We start from the raw sequence: 13992 nt of genomic DNA on the forward strand, positions 1-13992 counted from the left end.
TGAATTAATTTCCTGTCGTCCGTATTGAAAGATTGTACATGTCAGTGGGGATATTCATAAAACATCAAAAGGCTAAAAGTAGCTCGGGAACTACTAACGAGACAGCAAGACGAGTCTACAGCCACACCAGCCGCTCTCTGAGGCTCCAGACAGTTCATGTCAATTGGGTTCCTTCTGAAACAATGTTTTACCTTCTGTTCAAGTAATGTATGTTGGGTTTTATTCCAGCCCTGTGGAATTGTTGTCGTAAGTTGTACTGCAAACGGACATCTGGGTCTTTAACGGTGACTGTGATTCATTCTGATGCTGCAGATTCCCATCGACATAAAACCGTGTCCTCTTGCCCTCCCTGCTCTTTCTGCCCCGTAACTCTAATATGTTGTGTGATTGTCTCTCAGGTACCCAGTCATCCTCTCCATCGAGAACCACTGCAGTGTTCCCCAGCAAAAGAAGATGGCCCAGTACCTGACCGAGATCCTGGGGGACAAACTGGACCTGTCCAACATCAAAGCCGACGAGTCCGGACGGCTGCCGTCGCCGGCGACACTCAAGGGCAAGATCCTCGTCAAGGTAGAGTCAGAGAAAAGCCTCAGAAGCACAATCTGGATGTTTGAAAAGTGACTCGCTCCTCAGTCCTCGGGCGAATATTTCAGCTTGCGTTTTATCATCAGGAGTTTGAGCCTCACAGAGCAGACTTCAAAGGCAGGAGATAGCAGGCTGACTGAAGCGATGTGATTAGAAGGAGAAGAGAATGAAAAACAAAACGTAGAGCGTTGGAAAGAATAAAACGTGTTTAGTAACTGCAGACTAGCTCTATATATATATTTTACACACACACACAGACGAAGCCATACAAACTCTTTATTCTGTGACCTCACCACTAGATGTCCCTAAATCCTGCACACTGTTTCCTTTAAAGCTTTTTATAGCTATATGTAGAATAAACCCCAACTTATTTGGATCCTTCCAATTACTTGAAGGAAAGCAGTTGTTCTCAGTGCACAGCGTCGCATTTCCCTTCATTTGCCACTAAATGTACCTTTAAAATTCCCCCAGAAGTGTTATGTGTTCATTGTGAATGCTCACAGCTGATGTAAACCATCTGTCCAGGTTGGCACTGTAGCTGCGTTTGTGATGCAACCCGTTAGCCAGCAGAGGCGTGTGGGTGAGCGGCGGCAGCAGCCCTCTGTTAGCCGGGGAGGGAACAGTGTTGAGGTTAATCAAGCTTTATTGATGCCAGATGCCAATGTGGACGCACTGTGAGGAGCACTGCCATGTTTCCCATTGCCCTGCAGCAGTGTGGGTACCAGGTTCAGACAGCATCAGCCACTAAATCCTCTTCAAGGCTTTGCCACTCAGGAGGATAGATGACGCCAAGACAACCATGAAAAGAAGGGGATTAAAGGCTTCTGCAATTCCCAACACAGATCATGTTAAAAAAGATTTCCTCGCTGGATAAATGAGACACATTGATATACTGATGTCCAGTGTTGGGGTAGTAACTCAGAAAAAGTAACTAGTTACAAGTTACTAATTACTTCTGAAAATTTTACTTTTTTTTTACTTTTTATTATTACTTTACTAGTTACTGCATTTGAAAAGTAACTTCACTACTAGTTACTTTACTTTCCATTTTTTTCAGCAAATGTCCAAATTAACCGCAAAGATACATGGACAAACATCATGGCCCTTTCATCACTTTATGTTCAATAAAGGGCATCTCTTAGCCTTTCCACATAGTGTATTGTAAACATGTAAAACAAAATGGCATATAAAACTCAGCCACTAACTTGAACGAACATTAACCCTGTTCACACTGTCTGACCAAAGAAACATGCCTCACTTTAAAATCCACAAACAACAGGATCCAAGAGGCTGTGTATGGTGGGGACATTCAGGTCAAACAGCATAACACATTGAAAACAGGCTTTTGGAAACATGAGACCCCACTAAACCAAACGGGGCCGACTCCTAAGAACAAAACCAGCTTGTTATAGGAATCATTGTAGTGGTTTAAGAAAAATAGAAAAATTATTGGCACTTTTTCCCATAAAATAGAAACAGAAATGCACTTAACCCAAAAAAATAGAAACAGAAAATGCAATTAAATAAACAGAAAATCCACTTCATCATTGCCTAAATAAACAGAAAGTGCACTATATCCTATGAAGTTCATCATTTTTCTCTATTCCCTAACCCTTCAAAATAGCGATTGTATCGCATGAGTAAAAGTCTCTTGAATCTTTTATCCGACAGCCTGTTCCTCCTTGGGGTCAGAACAATACTGCCCAGGCTGAAAGCCTTTCTAGTGTTGTAACTTGTTTTATTACATGATTTACTCTTATTGTGAAGAGCAAGTGAACAGGAAGTGCTTTTACTTTGAAGGCAGAAAGTACAATGACACGTGCTTGTTGACGCTAACTAATGTTGATGTTACGTGTGGAAAATATATTACATGTCTGGTGCAAGAGCGCGTTCTCAATGCTTTAACAGTTGTAATACTGCAGTTCACCAGTAGAGGGAGTCCGTTCATACAGACGTGTCTTGTCCTCATTAGAAGCTCCACGTCATTACAGACAGGTGCACTTGATGGTATTGGAGTGTTGTATTGCTTTGCAATATCCTTAATCCTAGGGAACCTGGAGAGATCCTCCCAGTTGGATCCGGGCTCTCCGTCTCCGTCTCCTCCATTCCCCGCTTCCCTCCTTCTACGCACCAGCAGCTACGTCACTCAAATCACTCAGATGAAGTTCTGTGATAGGCTGTTCATCAGGAAGTGTCGTGTGACTCGCGCGCCGCTAAAAGAGAACTTTTCGGACTGGTACAAATGTCTTGAGTAACGCAGGAACGCGCGTTACTGAGGTCTAGTAAAGTAGTGTAGTTACCAATATTTTGAGTGTAATGCGTTACTTTACTTCGTTGCCTATAAAAGTAATTACGTTACTGTAATCCGTTACTTTGTAACTCGTTACCCCAACACTGCTGATGTCTACCAATGTCTAACCAATTATATGGCATTCCTTTGAAAACCCACATTCCACACAACAGTCAGAGCAGTGACTCCGGGATACTAGTATCAGAGATACGTAGCTTATGTTTACTATTGGAAGATAACATTAGCCACCACAAACTACAGGAAATACCACAAACTAATGCCACATTTCCACTGCATGGTACGGCATGACACACCTCAATCTGCTCTGAACCATACCGCTTCTGTTGGGGGGTTCTCCATGAGTAAAAGTCGTAGATAGTGCCTGGTACTGTCTTGGGGTCACATTGGTCAATATTCCAAGCCAACTAAGCTAATACTAGAAGATACACTACTCTACGCCATACACTATGTTGCCTTCCTTTTTCAGACGTGTTGCTGTATTCAGACTCTGACTGTCTGTTAACAGTATTTGCTCCTTCTCAGCGAAACCTCAATTCTTCTTATTTTTACGGAGTTCATCTTTCCATGATTACATGTAGTGCAGTAGGGGCGACTGAGCGGATGGTCCCTGACCAGACTTCTAACTGAGTGATTACAGCACACGGTCAGGGTCTTAAGGCCTCCTGACTCGTTCTTTTCTCCACCAGGGGAAGAAACTGCCTCCCAACATTGACGAGGACGCCGAGGAGGGAGACGTTTCGGACGAGGACAGTGCTGATGAGATGGACGACGACTGCAAGCTGATGAACGGAGATGTATGTACCTTGTTTGGTCTGCTCCTCTACTTGGCCACATGTATGTCTCCTATCTACTGTAGTTACATGCAGCCTTTGTGCTATCGTCCAGCAGATGAAATGTGAATCGTGCATGCATTTCCTGTTGTTGATGGTTCATGTTTAAACTGAGCTCTGGTAATTGAGTGTTCTTCCTCTACTGTCTCTTAGTGTACCTCCTATATTGCTATCCCTGCCGTTTGCTTCGGTCTCTTTCTTTCTGTGTGGCTATTTGTTTTCATTTCCTGCTCTTCTCTCTTCCTGTTTGTCCCTTCTTCTTCTTCCTCTTCTCTTCAACTGTTGCTCGCTTCTGTCAAAGTGGAAGGTACTGTATACAAAGCTCATCCTCCACCAACTCAGAAACCTCACCCAGTCATCTGCCATACTCTCCCATCTTACGTGTGGATGTTTCAAGTGGTACTGTCGGCCCAAAGACACTTGGCCCTGCAATATTGCATCTTGAAGATTCTCCATAAATACTCTTTATCTGGAACCAAACATGCACATTGTTGGGTGTCGTGTAGGTCAGTTATGAGCAGTAAAATAACAACGTTCAGCGCTGTTGGTCCCAGAATCCACCATAGGTCTTTAAAACTTGGTAGGCACCTCCATGATGGACAATGTTTCAAGTGAGATAGTCACATAGACTAAAATACAGACTGAAATGAATAGATGAATGATGAAAATGGAGGAAAAAAAGCCATGTGAGCAGCTGGTAGATGTTGCAGTTTGAAGGGATAGTTGAGGTATTGTGTGGTTTTGTGGTTCTTCTCCATAGTCAGTGTTTTACTACAGTAGATGGAGTACCAGCACGGGAGAAAAGCAATGTACTGCTGACACCTAAAATAATCTATATCAGTATAAGTGTAGCTACATCTAGAGTATTTTCACCACTTTACCTTGCTGTCAGACAGACCTTTCTGAAGAGGAACTGAAGCCCTTTTGTTACTCTCTTCAAAGCCACATGACTCCTTTTAACAAAAGTAGTTATTTTACCTCACAGAACATGGAGTTGTGTTCTACCTCTGCCTCTATCGGTAAGTGCGTTTGTTTTTATGACTTTGGTGAATCTGAACTAACCCTTTACTCACACAATAACACAAACTAACTAACTGATAGAGGCAGCAGTAGACCAGCAACTCCTGTTATATGAGGTAATACATCAAAGGAGTCTGTGGCTCGAGAGAGAGAGAGTAGATGACAGCTCCGGTTTCCCTTCAGAAAGGTCTGTCTGACGGCAAGCTAAAGAGGTGAAAATATTCAGAATATAGCTACACTTCTACTGTTATAGATTATTTTAGGTGTCTAAAATACATCAACAGCAGTACATTACTTTGCTCCAGTGCTAGTACTCCTGTCAATACTCCCTCTACTGTAGTAAAACACTGACTACGGAGAAGAAGCTCATACAACCACACTTCTAAACATCACATCTATCCCTTTAAGTTTATCCCCGGTTATCGGTGCTGATTATGTGAGAAAGCATTTTAACACGGACCGATGTGGTCAGTGGTTAATGCATGAATGTTTTTTTTACCTATTGCAACTAGTGATGCTGTGATGACGTCTGTATGGCAGCATGTGTGGGCTTTCTGTTCACTTTAGAGAACAGATGCACTAACAAAATCATCTTTAAGTACTGAGGCTTCAGGTGTCGTCCTACGTGTTTAAAATAATCTGTCTTCCCAAGTTGTATGTATGTTTGGGTGGAAAAAGATCTGAAACTCAAATGCACAGGATACTGTGCGGAACAAAGCACTCAGCTCAGATTAAATGTAATGTTTATCGGTTCTATAATAAATAATTCCGCTGCATCATGTCCATTTTATCAGACGGACAGCAACGACTGGACCACGTGCTTTCATAAGAACATCGCAATATTGTTCCATTTTGACACATCTGCACTGAGTACTTAAAGTCTTCAGCATGTTGCCTGTGGACTGAAGTAGTTTATGGAGACACTCTGCCACCTTGTGGCTGAAATGAGTATGTGCATATTATTGCCAGCGAGGCATTGAGCGTTGATCTCTCAATAAGCACATACTTCATCTTTATAATGTGTGTGTGTGTGTGTGTGTGTCCCACCGCCATCATTCTCTGCCATGCCCTCACTTGTTGAAATGCTTACATTGCTAAAAAGGTCCATCCATCAACCAACCGGGGAGGTTCCCCTCATGTCACATGATGCATTGCGTCATCGTGAAATGTGAGTTCTGGTTGGATCCTGCATGATTAGTTTTTCTTCTTCTTCTAGTCAGACCAGAGCGATCATCATCCAGACTTATGTTCTACAGGATAGTACCTCTGATAAAGCCAGGCGACTCATTGGTTCACCTAGATTATACAAGCGTGTCTGTTTGACCTTTTGTGATGTGCACAATGCATCTCTGTCATTTCCAGTGTGACTGAGGGTTTTGCACATTTTCTGTATTCTTTACTTTAAAGGCACTGAAATATTCTGGCCAGCTTCAATAAATTGTTTCGTAATCCATTTACCTTTTAATAATTTATTTTTCAGTTATTCGTTACGACTATCGGGAAATAGAAAAAGATGTCCATCACAATCTCATCAGAGTCCATAAAGACATCTTAAAATACCTTTTCTTTTGTTTAAACGAATACAGAGAGAAGTAGTACATTCTCACATTTGAGAAAATAAGGCAACCGGATGTTTGGCAATATTGCATTATGACTTCAGGACTTATTAATAGATAGAAAGTAATAATTTATAGAATTGTTGTGTCAAGTACCTAACGTACAGTAAGAATAAAAAAAGAGCAGAGAGAAAGATAGAAGTTGAAGTTCCTCCCTAGTCTCTGCTCTCGATTTCAAATTGCCCAAACCTATGACCTTCTGTGAGCATTTTAAGATTATCAAATGTTACATACTCGTTGTAAAAAGCCTCTTCAGTTGTGGAGCACACAAATGTTCGGAAGTGAAAAATCAATTCATGACATCCGTCTTCAAGTCTGATCTAAATAGTTTTCTCTCCTGTGTTTATGACTTAATGGGGGAAATAAAGTTTCATATTTATATCATCTATGAAACGGGTGGAGGAAAAAAAAGTTTGACCAGATGTTATGTTATTCATATATTATATATCATTTTATATATATATATATAAAAATATTTTTCACTTGCTGAAACTAACAGCAGATTAGCACCGGTTACGGGTGTTTAAAGGGACATGTATTGCCAACAATTTTTACATCGAGCTAATACAATATGTGCAGCTTGTAAGAGCACATATTGTATTAGCAATAATACATTGTATTAGAAATATTAAACCTGAAGAAAACATGAACGCTTTTAGTGCTGTTTAGATCGCACTGTAAGTGGTTTCCTAATACCTATTTTGGTATATTTTTAAGGAACTAGGTAAGGTGTCTTTCACCTGTTAAGTCATGAACACAGGAGAGAAAAGCCTGTAAAATGTGCAATAACTCTTAGCAGACTGGAATAGTCGTGTGTCACGTATGATCATATATCATAACCATAATTCTCTGTGTAACTGTTCCCCCCTCCTCCAGACGTCAGCCAACAGGAAGCAGGTGGAGAACATGTCCAAGAAAAAGCTGGACAACCTGATGAAGGAGTCCAAGATCCGAGACCGAGAGGACCCGGACAGCTTCACCATCGCGGCCCTCCCTCCTGCCGGGAAGCCCGCGGACAAAACCGGCTCCAAGGTGAGCATGACATGCTTCTGAATACCACGCACGCTGAACCAACATCCAAACTGTTGCTTCAATATTTATGAATATACATATGAGCCGAGAAACTGATGGCAGTCTTCTTACTCTTTTGATTTAAATGACATAAAGAATAAAGTTCTTACGCTGTTTGACCTTAAAAAACGTTTTATTAGGACTAACTTCTAATACAGATGGACATCTAGATATCTTTGAAGTTTAGCACGTTTTCTGATGTTATGATGGGGCTGTTTGAGCTGTGAATTAGAGCACTGAGTGTGGGACTTTCCCCAATAAATGTGGCGCCTAATGAAATGTTTCTCACCAAATCAGTTCTCCCACACTTCCAATACTCGGCCTGTTAGCTTGGAAAATACTTATTTCACACTGAAATATAATCTTTCACATACACTTACGCATCTTTTTGTTTTTATATGTTGAGTGATGAAGCAAAGACGGTGTTCCTCATTTATTTGAATCTAACTGTAGATCAAAGGGAATTAGGGAAAGGCAAGTGAGAAAAACCAATTCAGAGCGATGCAGAGATCTAAAATGACGTTCTCCTTCTGCAGCGCGTGAGTAGGATTCCACAGCAGACGTGTAACTGTACACATGACATGACAAATCTGGAGATTGTTTTCTGACCTTGTTTTATGCAGGATCCATTTCATAAGTTGCTTCTCTGTGAAACAAGTTGAAAAGTTTTGGTGGGTGACTTTTTTTTGTTCATAAGGTGTGTGTTGCTGTTATACAAATGTTGGTCACAAGAGGCTGAAGCGCACCACGAAGAGCCCATGTTCTTTATGGCACTAATTTACAGAACTTACGAATAACCTGGAAGAAAACGTGTAATAGTTGAGTTATATTGAGGAACTTGAAAAGATTATCCTCAACATGTTCTGGAGTCATAAACACAGGACAGAAAACTACATTACAAAAATGGGTCACCAGGTTGTTGCTTTTTTTTACTCACTTTTACTCACTCGGTAGCAACAGTCAGTGAAGCATACCATACCAAACATACCATCATCGATGGAGGAAGAGCTAATCCGTGATGCAATCTCAAATGTCTAAAACGTTTCAGAACAAAACCCAGTTTCTCCTCTGCCAGCAGGGTAAGAGTGAGGACGGGACGGACACAGCGGACGAGGGCAATCCCAGCAGCAACAAGCGTACAGGACGCACCTTCATGGGGAGCTTCTCTAAACGCAAGGTTGGTCTTTTTACTGCCTGTACATCGACCCAATGTCCCTCTGCTGATCCAAAGTGGTTTGTCCTTAGAGCAGCGACCATCGCATCTTCTCTCTGGATGATGTTGTCATGTAACTCGTTGCATCTAACAATAAAATTGGCTAGATTTAAGTAGCGTGAAACCTGATCAATTTCTGAATAATTTCTGTCACATTCATGGAATGTGCTGTAACTCTGTTACGTTATTCATTCTGGTCACATGACATCTATTGCTTCTGTCCATCCGGGGAGAGGGATCCTCCTCTGTTGCTCTCCCTCAGGTTTCTTCCCTGTGAAAGGGTTTTTACTATCTTTATTGGGGGAGTTTTTCCTGATCCGATGTGAGGTCCCGGGACAGGATGGCATGTGTACAGATTGTAAAGCCCTCCGAGGCAAACTTGTATTTGTGATGTTGGGCTATACAAAATAAACTGAATTGAATCAAACCCCATGAACCTACTAAGTACAGGAAGAATGCGGTTCCACTGAAATGTCCAAGGGTCCATCCACAGCATCCAACAAGATGTGTACAAATCCAGATAATGGTCAGATAACCATGGACAACAAAGTATTTGCCCGGTAATTGTACAGGTATTTGTATTGTTGTTTTTTTTAGAACAAATAGATGGTTCTGAAAGGCAGAAAATGTCTCATTCAAGTGAACTTTTCTCATTTTGCTGTGTTCTGGACCTTTTGTGGGCGTCATTCTCTATGAAAACTTGTTGTGGGGCCGAGCTCGGGGGACGTGTGCTCTGTGTCTCACATGTTCGTAGTCCAAGAAGTAAAATCACACTTGGCGGTTGCATCACGATGGCGCTCCCTATTAATGTGTTCATTTTCTAGACCCTGACGCACAGATTAATCAAAATGAAAAAGACTACATGTCTGTACATGTAATGTAGACGCTGACATATGGAATGATAAATCTGATACAATGTTTGTAAATACAATATATATTTTCTTTCTTTGTGCCCTCTATGTACTTTATTTATTTTATTTTAGTTGCTAATCGTTAGCAGTTCTTTGATGTTTCATCACCCTGAGGTTTAGAATGAACCACACCTGCCATTGAAGATCTTAGCAGCCTAATGGTGTTCATGATGTATGGCTGTGTTTCCATTTTTCAAGCTTTTCACCTGCCAATGATCTAAATATTGTTAAACGTTTGTGTCATGAAGCGCCTCCTCCCTTGCCCTGCGATAAAAGATCAAAATGTTTATCATATTGAGTCTTGCTGATGTCCGTCTGTACAGCATTTCAAGAGCATCCAGGGCATATTTTAATTGAATTGTACCATCACAATCATCTCCATTATTCTGTGGTCTCTCACGCGTTAATAACTCTGTCCGGTGCAGAAAAAGACATCCAAGCTGAAGAAGACGTCGAGCTTTGAAGACACGGACACGGACCAAGAGAGTACAAGTAGCGCCTCCCGTGCCCCTTTGCACCACAGCAAGTATGCAACACACACACACCACTAGTATGCAGTCTTATTCAGGCACATGAGTGTGTCGTCGTCTTCTATAGATAATAGAAATGATTAGACATATTATCATATGAATATGATGGACAGACCTTCTGAACATTTCAGGATTGGAATGCAACAAAAATAAATGTGACATTACTGTAAATCTTTAAATTCTGTCATGTCTAAAGTATGAATAAGCACTGTCCTACTTTATTATGTTACAGTAGGACAGACTGTGTTCACTCCTGTAACCCTTGACCCTTGTTGACCCGACAGAAAGAAGAAGACCATGAAGTTATCCAGAGCTCTGTCTGATTTGGTCAAATACACGCGCTCTGTGGGTCTCGATGACGTCGAGGCACAAGGTGAGCCGTTCTGCTAGCCTCATACTGCCCGAGTTAGCATGTGGGTTAGCTGTGGAGGATGTGGTGGGGGCGTGTACCTACCAAGTGTCCTGAGACATCATTTTGATTAAAGGTGGACATGAAATGAAAAAGGCCTTTTAAACCCTCCAGATCGCATCCCCGGTCAGATTGTGCACCAAGTTCTTTGTATTAAATATGAAAATCCATTCGAACAAAATATGACGTCTGCTTGCGTAAGATCTGCAACTTTCAGTGGCAACTAGCTACACCCGCCCTGTCCAATCAAATGCAAAGGATTTGTTTGGGATCCCTCTTGTAACTACGCCACTCAAATATTCCTTAAAATTCAACTTTGTCCTCAAAAGCTCTGCGTGTGTGTGTGTGTGTGTGTGTGTGTGTGTGTGTGTTGCCCCCCGGCAGCCAGCTGCAGCTGGCAGGTGTCGTCGCTCAGCGAGACCAAAGCCCACCAGGTGATGCAGCAGAAAGCGGCGTCCTTCATCCGCTTCAACCAGCGGCAGCTCTCCCGCATCTACCCGTCGTCCTACCGCGTGGACTCCTCCAACTTCAACCCCCAGCCCTTCTGGAGCGCCGGCTGCCAGCTTGGTACGAGCTGCAGTTATTAATGCCGCTCCTTCATTCATGATTTGTAAAGACTCATCCCTCGTTTTCAGCTGCAGTGTTTTTCTCCTCCCGCAGCAGCTGTTTGTCAGCGCATTAAAGCTGCAGCTTGTTACTTTTATAGGAATAACATATTGTCATATTGCTCAAACCGTCACTTTATCTTAACAGAAGGGTAGTCTGTAAAAACAAAAAAAGAAGTCTGGTTTCTCTCCCTCCTTTTATTGCTCCTAATGATATTTGGAAGATTTAACTGCGCCTGAAGGAAAAACGCCCAATCAGAGCCGAGGAGACGCAGCTGTCAATCGCCCTTTTTTTCTCTCGTCGGAGGTTTTCAGAGTTTGGTTTTGGTCATGGACTTTCTGATTGTACAGCTAAACAGTTCCTACAATATGTTTCTGAGAGCATCTGAGGCGTCGCTCACCAGCTTCACCAGCAGTGATTGGCAGCTTCGTTAGACTCCTCGGCTCTGATTGGTCCTCTTTTTCCTTGCAGTGGAACCTTAAAATGGCGTTAGGAGCACTAAACGGAGGCAGGGGAACCAGATTGTTTCACAGATTGTCTGTCAGGATATAGCAAATATGACAGTTGTTTTTATGAAAGTGACCCACTGTGGCTTTAAAGTAATTGTCAGGCTGCTGACGATAATGACAATAATGATGTGAACTGCTTTGATTTCAGTCGCACTCAACTATCAGTCAGAGGGCCGGGTCCTCCAGCTCAACAGAGCCAAATTCTACAGCAACGGCAACTGTGGCTACATCCTGAAGCCGGCCTGCATGTGTGACGGTCAGCATATGAAATACTTATGTATTCACATCGTTTCAGTCAGACATATGGGTTTGTTTTTAACATAGACCTCAGGAATACTTTAAGTTTGTCTTCTTAATCATTATTAATGTTGTAATATTTCCACCATATCGCTAGTAGATATTTACTTTGCAGTTTGCAACTAATCTAATTTATAACCTCCATTATTATATTAAAAAAAGCTGCCTCAATAAATATATTTTGCAAATGTAAAATTTCAGGGAAACATGTACTTTAAGGATGCCTTCACACCTGCAGTTGAGTTCATCTGGTCTGGACCAAGGGGGGAAATTATGCAGCATTTAGCTCTGGTCCAGTTCCTGTTCACACTGACGTTTTACAAACCAGCCAAGAGTCATGAAGACATACAGACTGACACTTGACTCTCTAAATGAACAGGTTTGGGGATTGTAATCCTGTCATGTTTTTTTAACGTGGGGTGATTACATTTGAGTGACCTGCAGAAGTGTATGCAGCTCCTTTAAAGCCTCTGATCGGTATAGTTCTGGTTAGATTTGCTCCCAGATGACTGGTGTGAACATCGGTGGTAGGGGGGTTATCAGAAAGTACAGTACAGTAAGTACAGTTAGGTGTGAAAGCATCCTGAACATGATTACCATTGGCAGTGTTATTGGTTATTTGCGAGTAAAGGATCACAAATAAACCTTGTGCCTCCTTTCGTCCCACTGCAGGTGCCTTTAACCCCAGCCTTGACGAGCCTCTGCCGGGTCAGATGAAGAAGCAGCTGGTGCTGAAGATCATCAGTGGACAGCAGCTGCCCAAACCCAAAGACTCTATGCTCGGAGACAGAGGAGAGGTAGGACTCGCACGCCTACAACTGTAATTAAACATCCAGTAAGACGAGATACATGCCAGTAAGTGATGTGCTGTGTCATGCATGTTAAGTATTTTGGTTGACTAGTTGTGTGTCTATGTGTAAAACATATTGAATGCACTCTGCGTTGTACAAAGTGAAGCATGGCTTTAAGCCACAGACATGAACTGTTAGGATGTTCAATAAGACCTTGTCTGTCTAACTGCTTGTCTGCTTTTTATGTTGTTTCTTGTGTTTAGGGAGCTGAAGACAAATGTTCCCCCTGTTTGAGAATACAGATCTGTTCTATTCTATGAAGCAATTACTCAACACTGTGATGTCTTTGTGTCAGATCATTGATCCCTTCGTGGAGGTGGAGGTCCTCGGCCTCCACGTGGACTGCTGCAAGGAGCAGACCAGAGTGGTGGATGATAATGGTGAGTTGATGGAGAGGTGAATTAGTCTGGTTCATCCATCCAGATGAACTTCAGATACTTTGTCATCAAGTCGGCCCGTTACCTTAAGAATACCTCAAACTCCAGTAAATGAATACCAATGCAGAGGAAATGCATCGTTCCATTCAGTTCTTGTGTTCATGACAAATAATGCGTTATCAGGGGCCTGGTGAGCTTCTTTAAGGCTGCTTTTATCATACCAGGCTGCTTCTGCACCAACAGTGAGAGATGTCTGCTTTCTCATAACAAACGTCTGACCTTAATCAGGGTTCAAAATAAAGCTAGTTATTTGTTTCTCTTAGACTTTGTTCCTTCCATCAGCTGCTGTTTTTGAGTTGAATTGAGCTCTTCTTCCTTGCAGCCATAAAGATATATGGTATAATGTCATTTCTCACCAAACGTGCTCACTGCGATGCTAGGGTCCGCTAGCCAGGTGACATCCATGACGTAGAACTAAAAAATAGTCAGTATTCATACATAATAACAGAATTTAACTCATTCAATTCCCTTTGAAAAGGGAAAATGATGATGATGATAACCAGATGAAGCAGCGAAGGGTCTCGGCGAGATAACCTGTGGAAACATAGGAGACCATTAAATGAATGATAACTTGAGCAAAAGTTGTACTTTGGGCGCCTGCGAGGGTCCATGTGTCGTACATTTTGTCATCAGAGGGTGAACACGAAGGCTCTGCTGCCATCCATGTACCACCAGTTTAGCCAGTGGAAATCATGACTATCGCTCCTACATATGACCTCACGCTTCTCTCCCCTAGTAACCAATAGCATCAGCCCCCAATAAAAAGAAAAGGTCCCGTTGCACGGCCAAGGGGAGG

At 42.2% G+C, this 13992-nt stretch overlaps 1 protein-coding gene across 1 annotated transcript in view; it reads left to right on the plus strand.

Annotated features, from left to right (window-relative positions):
* Positions 1-13992, plus strand: part of plch2a (phospholipase C, eta 2a) — a gene marked incomplete at both ends in the record, with an annotated part of 170964 nt that overhangs the window by 141766 nt on the left and 15206 nt on the right. Inside the window, 10 exons of the mRNA XM_079226116.1 lie at positions 399-570; positions 3583-3690; positions 7239-7394; positions 8512-8610; positions 9983-10083; positions 10372-10460; positions 10881-11063; positions 11760-11867; positions 12581-12705; positions 13055-13139. Coding sequence (XP_079082242.1) covers positions 399-570; positions 3583-3690; positions 7239-7394; positions 8512-8610; positions 9983-10083; positions 10372-10460; positions 10881-11063; positions 11760-11867; positions 12581-12705; positions 13055-13139 — 1226 coding nt within the window. The remainder of the gene's footprint in view (positions 1-398; positions 571-3582; positions 3691-7238; positions 7395-8511; positions 8611-9982; positions 10084-10371; positions 10461-10880; positions 11064-11759; positions 11868-12580; positions 12706-13054; positions 13140-13992) is intronic.

Source organism: Taurulus bubalis (assembly GCF_910589615.1).
Source record: "Taurulus bubalis genome assembly, chromosome: 11".
Lineage (NCBI taxonomy): Eukaryota > Metazoa > Chordata > Actinopteri > Perciformes > Cottidae > Taurulus > Taurulus bubalis.